Source organism: Somniosus microcephalus, chromosome 8 (assembly GCF_052327205.1).
Source record: "Somniosus microcephalus isolate GS21.2 chromosome 8, FLI_Smic_1.0, whole genome shotgun sequence".
In the NCBI taxonomy this organism is placed as follows: domain Eukaryota; kingdom Metazoa; phylum Chordata; class Chondrichthyes; order Squaliformes; family Somniosidae; genus Somniosus; species Somniosus microcephalus.
In genome coordinates this window covers 197,277,113-197,291,155 of record NC_140994.1, presented here as the reverse complement: position 1 = coordinate 197,291,155, position 14,043 = coordinate 197,277,113, and the positions used below count along the sequence as shown (strand labels likewise).

General features: G+C 40.6%; 1 protein-coding gene across 10 annotated transcripts in view; it reads right to left on the bottom strand.

Annotated features, from left to right (window-relative positions):
• Window positions 1–14,043, bottom strand: part of LOC147114018 (mitogen-activated protein kinase 9) — a 73,670-nt gene that overhangs the window by 44,982 nt on the left and 14,645 nt on the right. For 6 of the 10 annotated variants that reach the window (XR_015079334.1, XM_085995533.1, XM_085995538.1 and 3 more), the window contains exons 4-8: window positions 12,946–13,004; window positions 12,702–12,840; window positions 12,189–12,354; window positions 8,375–8,446; window positions 493–675 (exon numbers count right to left, since the gene is read on the bottom strand). Coding sequence is in view for 9 of the 10 variants with exons in the window: in XM_085995533.1 (XP_085851659.1) it covers window positions 493–675; window positions 8,375–8,446; window positions 12,189–12,354; window positions 12,702–12,840; window positions 12,946–13,004 (619 nt within the window). In the remaining variant the exon portion in view is untranslated. Of the gene's footprint in view, window positions 1–492; window positions 676–8,374; window positions 8,447–8,701; window positions 8,774–12,188; window positions 12,355–12,701; window positions 12,841–12,945; window positions 13,005–14,043 lie in introns of all 10 variants that reach the window. The other 4 variants (XM_085995534.1, XM_085995537.1, XM_085995542.1 and 1 more) reach the window with 1 other exon arrangement.

Below are 14,043 nucleotides of genomic sequence, written 5' to 3'. Positions count from 1 at the left end.
TGCCTCACAGCTCCAGAGACCCGGGTTCGAATCCGGCCTCGGGCGACTGTCTGTGTGGAGTTTGCACATTCTCCCCGTGTTTGCGTGGGTTTTCTCCGGGTGCTCCGGTTTCCTCCCACAGTCCAAAGATGTGCGGGTTAGGTTGATTGGCTATGATAAATTGACCCTTAGTGTTAGGGGGATTAAATACGTGGGGTTACAGGGATAGGGTGGGATATGTGTTGGTGTAGGGGTTACGGGGATCGGGTGGGATATGTGTCGGTGCAGGCTCGATGGGCCAAATTGGCCTCTATCTGCACTGTGGGGTTTCTGTGATTCTGGCTACTGGTATGCTAAAGGCTGATACTATGGTTATGCAGTATTTTCAACAATTGATTTACAAGATTTGTTTGTGCTTTAAGGCTGTTCTTTGTGAACAAAGTCTTAAAACACAAACATACACAACACATTTGAACTTGATCTAAATACTCAGTTTCAAAAAGCGAAACATACCTTTTAACTTGTCACGTTCAGAATCTGCTGGAAAAACCCAATCTGGAAATAATGTTTCAAAGCCAAGCCCTGGATACTTTGGCCTATTCTCTACATAATTTCGTACAGTCGGTTGCAATTTCTTCATGAATTCTGCAGATGGCGTTCCTAACTGTTCAATAACTTTATTCCACTGATCAATATCTGCGTCAACTGGTTCAGGAAAACTGGTTAAAAAGATTTCATTACTCCAACTGAGTTTTTTTTTATGTAGTTATTTGTAGTGCCATTCTGTTTTATTAATCCAATTTAAACAGACTTCATTACTCTACCATTTGCTTTGGGCTTAAAACTTTGAATCCAGTATTTATCTATAATGCACATAATCAAATGCAGCATTCTACAGTATCCAATGTAAATATGCTTTATTGCTTCCGGCATTCGTTTGTATTATTTCACCAGAAACAACAAATCTAATGTCTATCTCTCAGCCAATTGCATATATGTGAAATTAAACACTATTTAAGGAAAGACAAGCATTGTTAAACTTCCTTTAGCAAAACATTTAAGATTGTCAAACAACTCTACATCAAAAGAGCTCTAGAACGCTCAAGTCCACATGGAGGGTCCATGGACAAAACAAAATATTTGGATTTTTTTTTTTTTTTTAAATCACATGAAATTGAAATGAAGCAGAGAAAATAAGTGTGTAATCTTTTCAGACAATGACAAAAAAAAAACCTATAAAGTAATGAAGAATTGAGCTTGGCTTCAGCTCTACCTAAATGATCAAGATGTCAATTTTAATACCAGATCAATTAGATTACTTAATAAATTGGAAATACTGTATAAAAATACCACTTTCACTTATAGCTCTGTTTTGTTCTCGATCTGCCAGCACAAATACATTACAAACCTACACCATGAAAGATCAATCAGGAAGCAAGGATTAAAGTAAAGCTTGAGCCTGAAGATTGTAATGGAAGTAGTGGGAGAAGTTAAGAAATTCCCAGATGTTCATACTGAGGGAAGAAAGTGTTTAGAGTTGGAGTCTGTGCAATTAGTCTTGATTTCAACGCAATGAGGGTGTTGAAGAGGAAATGTTATTTTGCAGTTTAGGACAGAAGGTCAGAGGAGCATGGATCATAGGAACATCTATCATATTCTCATGGCCTCAAACATTTCCTTTAAAACAACAATTTGCATTTTAAAAGCACCTTTAATGCAGATAAATATTCCAAGGTGCTTCACAGCAGCATTAGACAAAAATGGATGCCGAGCCAAAGGAGATATTAGGAAGGGTGTCCAAAAGCTTGGTCAAAGAGGTTGGTTTTACGGAGGGTCTCAACATGAAAAGATGGAGTTGGAGATTTAGGGAAGGAATTCCAGCACGAAGGGCAAGATGGCTGAAGGCATGCCTGCCAAAAGGTGACGATGGATGCACAAGAGGCCATAGTCAGAAGAACAAAGTTCTGGGAGGGTTGTAAGGCTGCAGGAGGTTAGAGAGATAGGGAGGGGTGAAGCCATGAAGGGATTTAAATACGAGTGTACAAATTTTAAATTGGAAGCTTTGAGGGCAAGAGTTTTGAATGACATAAAATTTATGGAGGATGGGAGGCTGGCCAGGAGAGCACTGGAATAGTCAAGTCTGAAAGTGACAAAGAAACAGATGAGGGTTTCAGCAGTACATGTGGCAAGAGAAGTGGCGGAGATTGGCGATGTTATGGAGTTGGAAGAAGGCAGTCTTGGCGATGAGTGGATACGGGTTGGAAGCTTAGCTAGGGGTCATATAGGACTAAGAGTGCGAACAGTCTAGTTCAATCTGAGACAGTGGCCAGGAAGAAAAATAGAATTGGTGGCAACGGTATGGAGTTTGTGACAGGGACCAAAGATAATGGTTTTGGTATTCCCAATGTTTAACTGGAGGAAATTACAGCTCATTGAAGACTGAATGTTGGAAAAGCTGACAGCACAGAGGCAGTGGAGGGGTCAGAGGTAGAGCTGGGCATCATCAGTATACATCTGGAAACTGATCCCACATCTGTGGATGATGTTGCCAAAGTGCAACATATAGACAAGGAGGGAGACAAGAATAGATCCTGGGGAACTCAATAGGCAACAGTGGGAGGGGGGGGGAAAAGAGATGCGGGTGGCAGGAATAGAAGCCATTGCTAGAAATACTCTTATGACTTGATAGATAAAAGCAGAACCAAGCAAGGGCAGTCCCACCAGTCTGAACATCAGGAGAGGAGCACTGGAAGAGGATGGTGTGGTTGACCGTGTCAAAAGCTGCAGAGGTCGAGGAGAGAGATATTGCACCAGTCACGGTGAATGTCATTTCTGACTGATTAGGGACATTTCAGTAATGGCAGGGGTAGAAATCTGATTAGAGAGCTTCAAATGTGGAGTTGCAGGAATGATGAGCAGGGATTTAGGAGGCAACAGGTTCATGGACTCAAGAGGAATGATAGATTCAGGACAGAGCAGTAGTTTGCAAGGACAGATAAGGAGGGTGAAAACAGTAATTTTTGGAAAGGAGGTGGACAGTATCCGAGGATACGGAATCATTTACAATGTCAGCTAGCATGGGATAGGAAGGAAAGTTGGGTGGTCAACAGGTTAGTGGGAATGAGGTCAATGGAGCATGACATGGCGCTCATGGACAAAATGAGCTTGGAGGGGGCATGAGGGGAGATAGGACAGAAACTACAAGATGTGGTCCAGGGCTAGGGCAGGGGGAAAATAGCAAAGGCAGCTCAACGGTCATCTCAATCAGTGAAGGAATCCATGAGCTCCCCGCACTTGTTGGAGGGGAGAGTAGACGGGCAGAGCCGACGGGTTTAAGGTGAAGATTGGTAGTGTAAAAAAGAACCAGTGTCATCTTTGCTCTACAGGATTATACTGGAGTAGTGAGCAATTTTGACAGAGGAAAGGGAGGCCCAATAGCACCTGATGTGATCTAGCAATGGATGGCTAAACCAACTTTGTGCCAGATATGCTCAAGTCTGCACCCCTTGGACTTGGAGCAAAGATGGGGGAACAACTAGGATGGAAGAGAGTAAAAGTTTTATTGAAGGCAAGGGCTTCATCGATTAACCAGGAGTAGTTGAGCAGGTCGGCAGCTGCAGAAGTATTGTGGCGAATGGAGAGCTAAAGACTAGACAGTTAGCAGCTTGAATGTACAATTGTACGTGACTTGGAGAAGAGTTTTTCCAGGAGCGGACACAAGGAATTTAGGTTGGAAGAGGGTAGATTATGTGGTTGGTGAGGGACACAAGAAAATGGTCAATGATAACCAACTCTCTGAAGACCATAGGAGTAGAGAGGCCATGTGTGACGGCGAGTTCGAGGGGGTGGTCGTGAATATGGGTAGGAGAGTTTATATGGAGTGAGATTAAGGGAGGACAGGAAGCCAGAGAAATCAGAGAGTGAAGGGCAAGGTGAGCAGAGATGAAATTGAAATCGAGGATGAGTCGCTGCTCAGTTAAGAGAGTGGACAGCACTGAAAAGTCAGACTGGGGCAGAGAATGAGGATTTTAAAGGAGGCAAGAGGGATGGGGCAGTTGGGGTTGCTGCTTGTAAGGAGGCTGCACGGAGTGCCTCAATGGGTTCTTTGAAGAATGCCGAGAGAGGCAGAGGCCAGACGTGGGGTTATCCAAGGAGGATTCAAGCATGGCTCAGTGGCAGTACAGTAGGAATGCAGAGGAAAGTAATGGGTTGGCATAGGGGTCAGTGAGGCAAAGCATGAGAGGGGAACAATAAAAGGTTGCACAACTGGAAGGGGAGGAGACATGAGAGAAGAGCCTGAGAGGGGCCAAGAGGGGGGGGGGGGGGGGGGGGGGGGAAAGGTAACAGAAGTAATGGGCTTGGGTCCAGAGCAGCAGCCAAAATGTGCATGTGAATGGACACAGAGGGAATTTAGGTTACACTCATGCCAGAAATGAGGAAAGACATGCCCTGGTCATAAACAGAGTATTTTTAAAAAGCATACAGGATCCTATAATTTATAAAGAGAGGCCTAAAGTACAAAACCAAGGAAGCTATGCTAAACCTTTTTCCACTGGTTCATCCTCAGCTGGAGCATTATATCCAATTAAAAAAAAAAAAATTCTGGGCACCACACTTTTAGGAAGGATGTCAAGGCCTTGGAGGGCGCAGAAATTTACTCGAATGCTACCAGGGATGAGGGACTTCAGTTATGTGGAGAGACTAGAGAAACTGGGACTGTTCTCCTTACAGCAAAGGTTAAGGGAGATTTAACAGAGGTGTTTAAAAACATCCTTTTGAACAGAGTAAATAAGGAGCAACTGTTACCACTGGCAGGAGGGTCAGTAGCCAGGCACAGATTCAAGGTAATTGGCAAAACTACCAGAGGGAGATAAGAATTTTTTTTATGCAACGAGTTATGATTATCTGGAATACACTGCCCAAAAGGGTGGTGGAAGCAGATTCAATAGTAACTTTCAAAAGGGAATTGGAGCTCTACTTGAAAAGGAAAAATTTGCTGGGGAAACAAACTAACTGGATAGCTCTTTCAAAGAGTCAGCATAGGCATGATGGGATGAATAGATACATAGAAGATAGGAGCAGGAGTAGGCCATTCGGCCCTTCGAGCCTGCTCCGCCATTCAATGAGATCATGGCTGATCATCCAAATTCAGTACCCGGTCCCTGCCTTCTCCCCATATCCCTTGACCCCTTTAGCCTTAAGATATATATCCAACTCTTTCTTGAATATACTTAATGAACTGGCCTCCACTGCCCTCTGTGGCAGAGAATTCCACAGGTTCACCACTCTCTGGGTGAAGAAATTCCTCATTTCAGTCCTAAATGGCTTACCCCTTATCCTTATATGACCCCTGGTTCTGGACTCCCCGGCCATCAGAAACAACCTTCCTGCATCTAGTCTGTCCAGGCCTGACAGAATTTTATAGGTTTCGATGAGATTCCCTCTCAATCTTCTAAACTCCAGTGAGTATAAGCCCAATCGACACAATCTCTCCTCATACGTCATTCCTGCCATCCCAGGTATCAGCCTGGTGAATCTTCGCTGCACTCCTTCCATGGCAAGAACGTCCTTCCTCAGGTAAGGCGACCAAAACTGCACACAATACTCAAGGTGTGGTCTCACCAAGGCCCTGTACAACTGCAGCAAGACATCCTTGTTCTTGTATTCGAACCCTCTTGCTCGAATGGCTTCTTACTGTGCTGCATGGCTTCTTACTGTGCTGCATGCTTCTATGATCCTATAATGGTGTTGATTGAGGAATGAATGTTGGCCAGGACATGGAGAACTTGATTACTGGAGAACTCTTTGAAAAATGCCATGAAATCAGTGCAGTTCTGATGGTCGAGGACTCCAGGTGGCCAGAAAGCACCGTTGGAGAGCAAAGAAAATATACCGAACAAGCAGGATTGGATTGGGCAACGTGTTCTATATAGGTAACTTTAAACCTGTAGCTTGAACTTGTAGATTGAGCCAAAAAGCACCTACTACTATTAGCAGCAGTGGATCTTAAGCAGAGAAGAGGAGGAGACAGAGGAGATGGGGGTTGCAAACATGTTAAAGCAGTCTAATGAAACAGTCATTGCACTGCTTCACAGACCAGACATGTCACCAGAAAGTTCTTGCTGTCATTTGATGTTACAAAGAAACTGTTAGCCCATAATGATTAGTTAAAAACCACTATTTTCAAAATCAGAGTGGCATCTGTCCCTTTAAAAAGGATTTTTAACTGGCTTCAGTGTCATTTTCAGGTCTTTTCACCAGAGAAGGCATCTCAGCAGCAGGTATGCTGACGAGACTGTAAGGACCATTTTCTTTGTGGTATATAGCAAAACATCTCACCCGCTATAATGAAATACTCTACAAAATAAACGGTGACAATATACATTTTTTAAATAATAGATGTGTTTACTGTTGTAGAATGTGTGTTGGGACAGCCAAAGACCACAAAGGAAAAGTGATTAATAAAACTTTAAACTTTCATGTAAACTTTAGAAACTCAGAGCACTAAATACAAAAATCTTATCCATACAAGCTAGTTTTTCTTAAACTTTCATGTGTAAATTCACTGAAACTAGAACCTGATCTGTAAAGGAGCTGGATGTTAGTTAGATGTGGGTTGTATCTTCACAAAGAAAAACACACTGAAGGCAATCTACTATTTTCCCCATTTTATAATACAGAACAGGTGTAAATTTTCTTTAAAGAAAAAACAGGTTATCTTTGGAGGTCTAGGATGGGCTAGACCCTTCTGCTTTCTTCAATAGCAGTAGTAGGAATAAATCTTTTCATAAAAGCTTTCTCAATAGCAGATTATCTTGCCCTTGGGAGAAGTTCAACACTACAGCATTACACAATCATTTTTAAGCCCCCAAGGTGTTACAGAACCACCAATGTATTACATTTGAAGCCACCAGATATGCTGGACCAGGAGAATCTTCCCCTAACCAATACTCTGATGATCATCTGGAGAAATTTGATGGTTTTGAAAATAGAAAAAAATACAACTAAAGATGGCACCTAAAGAACAATAAATATCAGATGGGTTTAAGCCAATGGAGATAGACTCTGATTTTCCTGTTTGCATTGCTTACCTCAGCCAATACATGGACTAGAACGAAGATCATAATATTCATCACTAAACCATGAGAATATTTCAGTGATGACCAGAAAAAGGTCTGCAATAGTGGTGCACAAAGTACTGCTGAACGTTAGCTGATGTATCTAATTAGAAGCATACATTGCTCGTCAAAAATACAAACCTTGGAGTTTATTACTGCCACTATATAATGCCATTGTCTAACCAGTTATATTTATTAATAGTATGTACTTTTATCTTGGCATTCCCAAAGATTTATAATTTCTTGCAACCAATCATTTCAGAAAACTGGCCACGGCATTATATAATTACAACCAGACTGATACCATCAAACAATATGAAACATGATTAAAGATAAATTTGACTAACAGAAACAATGATATGAAAGATTTGATATCTATACACTATACTATCAGTGGCTTGCATGCATGTTAGAAGCATTCAAAAGGAAACAGATCCAAGCAATCCGGTTAGTATGATTGTGGAAAATTTGCTATGAAAGACAAAATGTAGGCAACGCGGGTAAAGCTAAGCAAATAAAAGTAGAGCAAATTAGAGTTTAAAAAAAATGATGCTCTTAATATATAGGTTTTCAGATGAAACCCAACAGTATGGCTTCTCCTTTGCATTTACTTGCCATTTTGAAGGGACAGCAGTGTAATCTTATTAAAAGTATACCCAAACAGGGAATTTATAATTTGCACCTTCACAAATCTAAAATAACTTAGCATGAAAGACTATGATAATAAATGTTTATTGTTAATGTTTAAGCACTTCAACTAGCAAGAGTTATTAGCATTTAAACAAAACTTCTACAATATAGCGTGCAGAAATTTATACTTACAAAATACAATCCTTAGAAAATAATTATTTCTTCAGTGAATTAAGTCAACCTTACATTTGAATAACTCAAGTGCTCCTTTGTGTGGACATCAATTAGCTTTAGAAGCTACTGCTTGCTCTCTTTTGTTGGACAGAGATAGTTTTAAGAAACAGAAAAAAAGTGTTTTGCACAATGTGTGGAAGGAGGAAAGTATTAATGTACTTAGAAAGGGTATTAATGTAATGCAAGTAAACAGATTTAAGAACAAGTAAAAATCAAAACACATGTACAGAAAGCTTCACAAGAAGAAAAAGTTCAAGAATGGCAAGCTGGGAAAATAATGAAAAATAACTAAAATAACCTTGTATTTCATCTTTAAAAACATCAACTTTTTGGTCCTCAAAATGAGGGAAAGTAATGATCTTTAGCCCTCAACATATATGGCTTTGGATTCAAGAATGGCTGGGGAAGGATACGATCAGTGCCTTGGAATAGCACAGAACCTTTCAGCATTTCTCCCATGATGCACCCCACTGACCAGATATCAACTGAAAATAAAATGAAATGATGGATAATTACCATGCTGCTCAGAAAATAAAAACCAACGACAAGAAAAAATATGTACTGAAATTTACATAACGTGACAATGAGAAGGAATATATTCCAGCAGTAACAAATTGTAGGGTCTGGGAAATGCACATCAGCAAGCCCAGTAAACTTTCATTTCATGTATTTTTTTTTTTTTTAAAAAGCACTTAATGTGGATGAACAAACATGTATTTTTTTTGTATGTGCAAGGATACAGTCCCTTCCAGGGAACAGGATTTTGTGGAGCACCATTTCTGCCATAATGCAACCAACAGACCATAAATCCACTATATGGTTTACGTGGGTAAGGTTAACAGAAAAAAGAAAATGCTATTTAACATGCCGCTAAACAACTGCACAAAATGCAATCAAAAGTGCAACAGCACTTAACATAATCGGTCAATCCTCTGAAGAATCAAATGTGAGAATTTCGTGTGTGTGTTTTAAGTTTTGTGATCTGATTTTGTTGAACAATTAAGCTTAATGCATTTACAACTGTCTTAGTATATCCAGAAATCAAGATTTTTCTTTTTTTTTTTAAATGGCTGTTAGTTGAAATTTACAGCAAAAATTTACAGCAAATTACATTGAAATTTTTCTAAATTTTAATTTCAGAATAAAAGGAAGATAGAGTGTTATCAGAATTCCATGGATTTCCCTCTACAGTGGTTGACATAACCCTCAATCGTGTCCATTCCATTTCCCACACTTCTGCTCTCACCCCTTCCCTTACAGAACCACGATAGGGTTCCCCTAGTCCTCACCCATCACCCCACCAGCCTCCACATTCAACAGATCATCATCCGCCACTTCCAGCGTGATCCCACCACCAAACACATCGACCCCACCCCTCCCAGCATTCCGAAGGGACTGCTCCCTCCGCAACACCCTGGCCCACTCCTCAATCACCCCCAACAGCCCCTCCCCTCCTACAGTACCTTCCCGTGAAAGCACAAGAGATGCAACACCTGCCCTTTCACCTCCTCCGTTCCCACTGTCCAGGGCCCCAATCTCCTTCCAGGTGAAACAGCAATTTACTTGTACTTCTTGCAACCCAGTATACTGTATTCGCTGCTCACTATGCGGTCTCCTCTACATTGGGGAGACCAAACGCAGATTGGATGACAGCTTTGCGGAACACCTCAGTTCAGTCCATAAGAGTGACCCCGAGCTTCCAGTCGCCTGTCACTTTAATTCTCTACTCCACTCCGAGCTCGGCCTCTTACACTGTAATGAAGCTCAACGTAAGCTCGAGGAACAGCACCTCATTTTTCTAATAGGCACTTTACAGCCTTCTGAACTCAACATCAAGTTTAACAATTCCAACCCATAACTTCCGCCCCTATTTTTTCAGGCGGCATCTGTCGATTCTGCCATCCCCATTTGCAACATTTAACCACTCCTGCCGTCCACCCTATCGCAGACTATTCCTTTTGTTCTTTCCTCCCCTCCCGCCTTTCCCTGCCTCTGCACTTGCTTAAAATCTGTTGCATCTGTAACCTTTTCCAGTCCTGACGAAGGGTAACAGACCTGAAACGCTAACTCAGTTTCTCCCTCCACGGATGTTGCCTGACCTGCTGAGTGCTTCCAGCATTTTCTGTTGTTATATCAGAATTTCCCAACTCTGCGGGGCTGCTTACTTTTAACATTAAACATTTTCAATCAGATTCCAATTGATTTTGTTTTCTCCTGCATTACAGCATGTCTGTTTATTCTGCAAGTAAATTACATTTTTTTGAAGAAAATACCAAGAAAATAAAAAGTTGTACTTCAAATTCAGCTGGAATCTTTCAAAATAAATTTAGCTCTGACATCACATGGCAAAGAACCAAATAATGTAGGAAAGTAATTTTTAAATTAGGTCAAGTACATTAAAAGAATCAGAGTACTGCATCATGTTAAGTCACTTTAGTTTTAAAAGTTCAAAGGGTGCACAGCCCATTTTTGATAATTATGAACCATCATCCAGCGCCTTTTCAATTGAAGATCATTTTTTTTTTTTATAAAAGAAGTCTGGTACTTTTTGGAAAATACGGTTACATTAGCATCGATTTCAATACTGAAACAGGTATTTCAAATAATCAAACATTACTAGTAGGAGACCTCCAACTGGAGCTATCCACTTTAATTCCATTTCCCTGTCCTTTCTCCAATTCCATCATTAAGAAACTGCCTTGCTGGGCTTCTTCAAGGAGGGATGTTACAAACTGTATCTTGCTCAGTTACAAAGAGGTGTAGGCTCACTATCAGTACCCCATATTTGGAGAATTACTGGGATGGATTTGCACCATCGGGCAAGCCTTCTAGCGGAACATGTGGCCAGCCGCTCGATAGTGCTGGCGGGCGTCCCAGTCCCTTGAGAGCTGGACCTCATTACCATGCAACTGTCAAGTTGTGGGCATCAAATGGGCGCCTCACTGCAGCTCACCAGGTCCAGGCCTGTGCAATATCAGGCAGCCCAAAGACTGATCTGGCCGGAAGCAAGGTAGGTCAGGGGATATGGGGGTGGGGGATCTGGAGCAGCAGCAGCAGCCCACATAAATCTTGTAGCCTCCTGGCCCTACAGAAAGAATTTTAAACTGACTGTTTTTGGTCCTCTTCAGCTATACTGCCACTCCGGCCCAGCTATCTCCCAAAATGTCAATCGGGGTCTTATGTATGTCATTGGGTCCCGATTTGCATATTAGAAAGGCCTCCGGCCTGAAACAGGCTGGATTAGGAGCGGGAACAATACAGTAAATTCTCCCCCATGATTTTTGGAGCACTATTGCCCCAGTCCTGACCAGCGGAATTAGTATAAATCTCTCCCACTATTTCCACACACATGTTCCTCCTGATAAGTTCTTTAATATTTACCTCAACAAGTACTGATGACCTAACTGACTTGGTGCGCTTGCAAACCCAGATGGTGCACGAGAGCTAAATTAACAGAACTGGAATTATTAATGTAGCGTTTTTCAACAATGGGGCAATTTCAACTGTGCATGTTAGAAACATCCAAGATGGGCGAACTCTCTCTTTAGGTGATTAAAACTTCTCTTCATGCAAATTTGAAGCTATGGAGAAAATTCAAGGAAGAAAAAACAAACTGACAGTGCAAGATAGAGACTATGGAATAGATTTTCCAATTTCTGCCTTGGCATAAAACTGCGGATCGTCCGCCCGTTATGGAAAGGCCTGATTTTCATTTCCACAACGCCAATTTTATCCCCATGTCTTCCTTTTATGTTGAACCACTATCCCAGCTACAAGAACTTTCTTGTCTGTCACAAATTGGTTAAAAATTGCAATTTACACCACTAAGCCATAGAGATCATAAAATTCAAAATTCAATTACTGGTCTGTGCTGAGTAAGATGACCTCAACTAGGGCAAAAGCTACATGTGGGCTCAGTTCCAAGCTGGGGAGAGCAACGACTAAAAGGGTTCTTGTTCCTGAACACTCCTGCTGAAAAGTGCAAGTGTGGATATCAACTAAGCAGATCAGGATCAGCAGCAATGCCTGCCTATAGTCAAATAGCACACACACACCTTGGGTAATGTACTGCAACACTATAGGCACAAGAACCATAATCCAACAAGAATTAATACCTTCAGGAGGGGAGAGGAGGGGACAGAAACTAGTAAAAGAGGAACTCAGGAATTCATACAAACTACATATTTGTGTCTTCAAATAGGTAGCTTGTTTTATGGGTTAGCTTACCATTTTCCTTGTATCCCATTCCTAGGATAACTTCAGGTGCTCTATAATATCGCGTCACTACATATGGGGTCATCATAAAATTAGTACAGGCGGTCCTTGCCAGTCCAAAATCTAGAATTTTCAGAGTGCAGTCTGACTTTACTACTATGTTGCTGGGTTTCAAATCCTGTGTAAACAAAACACAAAGACACCTGAAACATTTAAAAAGATAATATCTAGGAATTCACCAGCTTAAGTACCCCCCCAATTCAATTCTTAAACAGCAATATGACTAATTGTGAATTACACTACAAACTGGCTTTTCCTGTAGTATTGGAGAGAATTAATAGGTGGTTTCACATGTTCATGATCTGTTTATTAAAAATGCACTAAAATCATAACACTTTAGCAAAGAAAATGAAGCATTTACCATATATAAAAAATACAAGCTCTTTTGACAGAACACAACTCCATGCTTTGTCATATACATTATATGCTTCAAAAATTGAATAAATTAAAACCCCGAGTACCTACTCTGTGGATAATGCCAGCTGAATGAAGGTGCTTAATACCACATAACATCTGGTAAAGAAGGTAGGACATTCTCTCATGGTCTAGCTCCATATGGATAACCTGGCACAAATTGGCATCCATCAACTCCATAACCAAGTAACTACGGAATACAGAATTAATGTTACTACCTTTATGTACTTCGAGATTCCTCCACAAGGAAAATTCAGAATCTATTATTTTTGTCACATTTTGCTCAAATACTTACACATCTTGGAATTCTTCTAAAGACTTCTGCGGTGTAAATACATTTAACAAACTAATAATCTGCAAGGAGAAATTTTTTTTGTTATCCGTTTTTTTTTTATGTAGCACAGTTATCAGTTACACCTGTATTACCTATACAGTCCTTATTTTTTCAATAAACTAGGGATTAACAAACAGTTCCTGGCTGTTCAATGTGAACCCTCAAAATACTTAAGCATCTGCTGTGCAAAACTGCATGCAGTTCATATTTAGGAAACAAGGGAAGGAATTACATGTACAGTACTATTTACAGCAAAGGGAACGCTAAAAATATTTGTATATATTATAACAGAAAAGCTATTATATAGAGTACGCACGGTCTTAAACTCAACAGTAGAAAGGCGAGGGAAATTTGGCATGAAAATTTAAGACTTTCTCTTTAAATAGTACTTTAAAAAAAAATAGAATTGGACAACTATACATTCCACTACAATTAACTTAACCCTTTTCTTTAAACTGCATGTATCTTTGCTCCACCCCAATGATCTTTGCGTGTTTATATTTAGGAAACTAAGAAAAACGAACGGATTCCTGCAATTAAATTTAAACTTAAACATTTTGAAGAAAATCATGGGATTAATTACAGAAATCTAAACAAAGAACAAGTACATTTCAAAAGAAATACACATGCTTGAATTTTGAACCCTAAATTGCAGTGCCCATCATTCACAACAGTACAAAAGCAAAATACTGCGAACGCTGGAAATCTGAAAAACACAGAAAATGCTGGAAATACGCAGGTCAGACAACATCTGTGGAGAGAGAAACAGAGTTAACGTTTCAGGTTGGAAAGGTCATCGACCTGAAATGTTAACTGTTTCTCTCTCCACATATGCTGCCTGACCTGCTGAGTGTTTCCAGCATTTTCTGTTTTTTCACTTCTGAAACAGGGTGCAGACAAACTGAAGGCTTCAATGTGGCTCCGAGCATTGTTTCTACTCTGAAGTTGTCAAGCAATGTTGTTTCATTTAGTTGGCTTAACTTTCCACCACAGTGGGAATCAAACCATATACACTAGATACAAGAACACAAGAAATAGGAGTAGGCCATACAGGTCCTC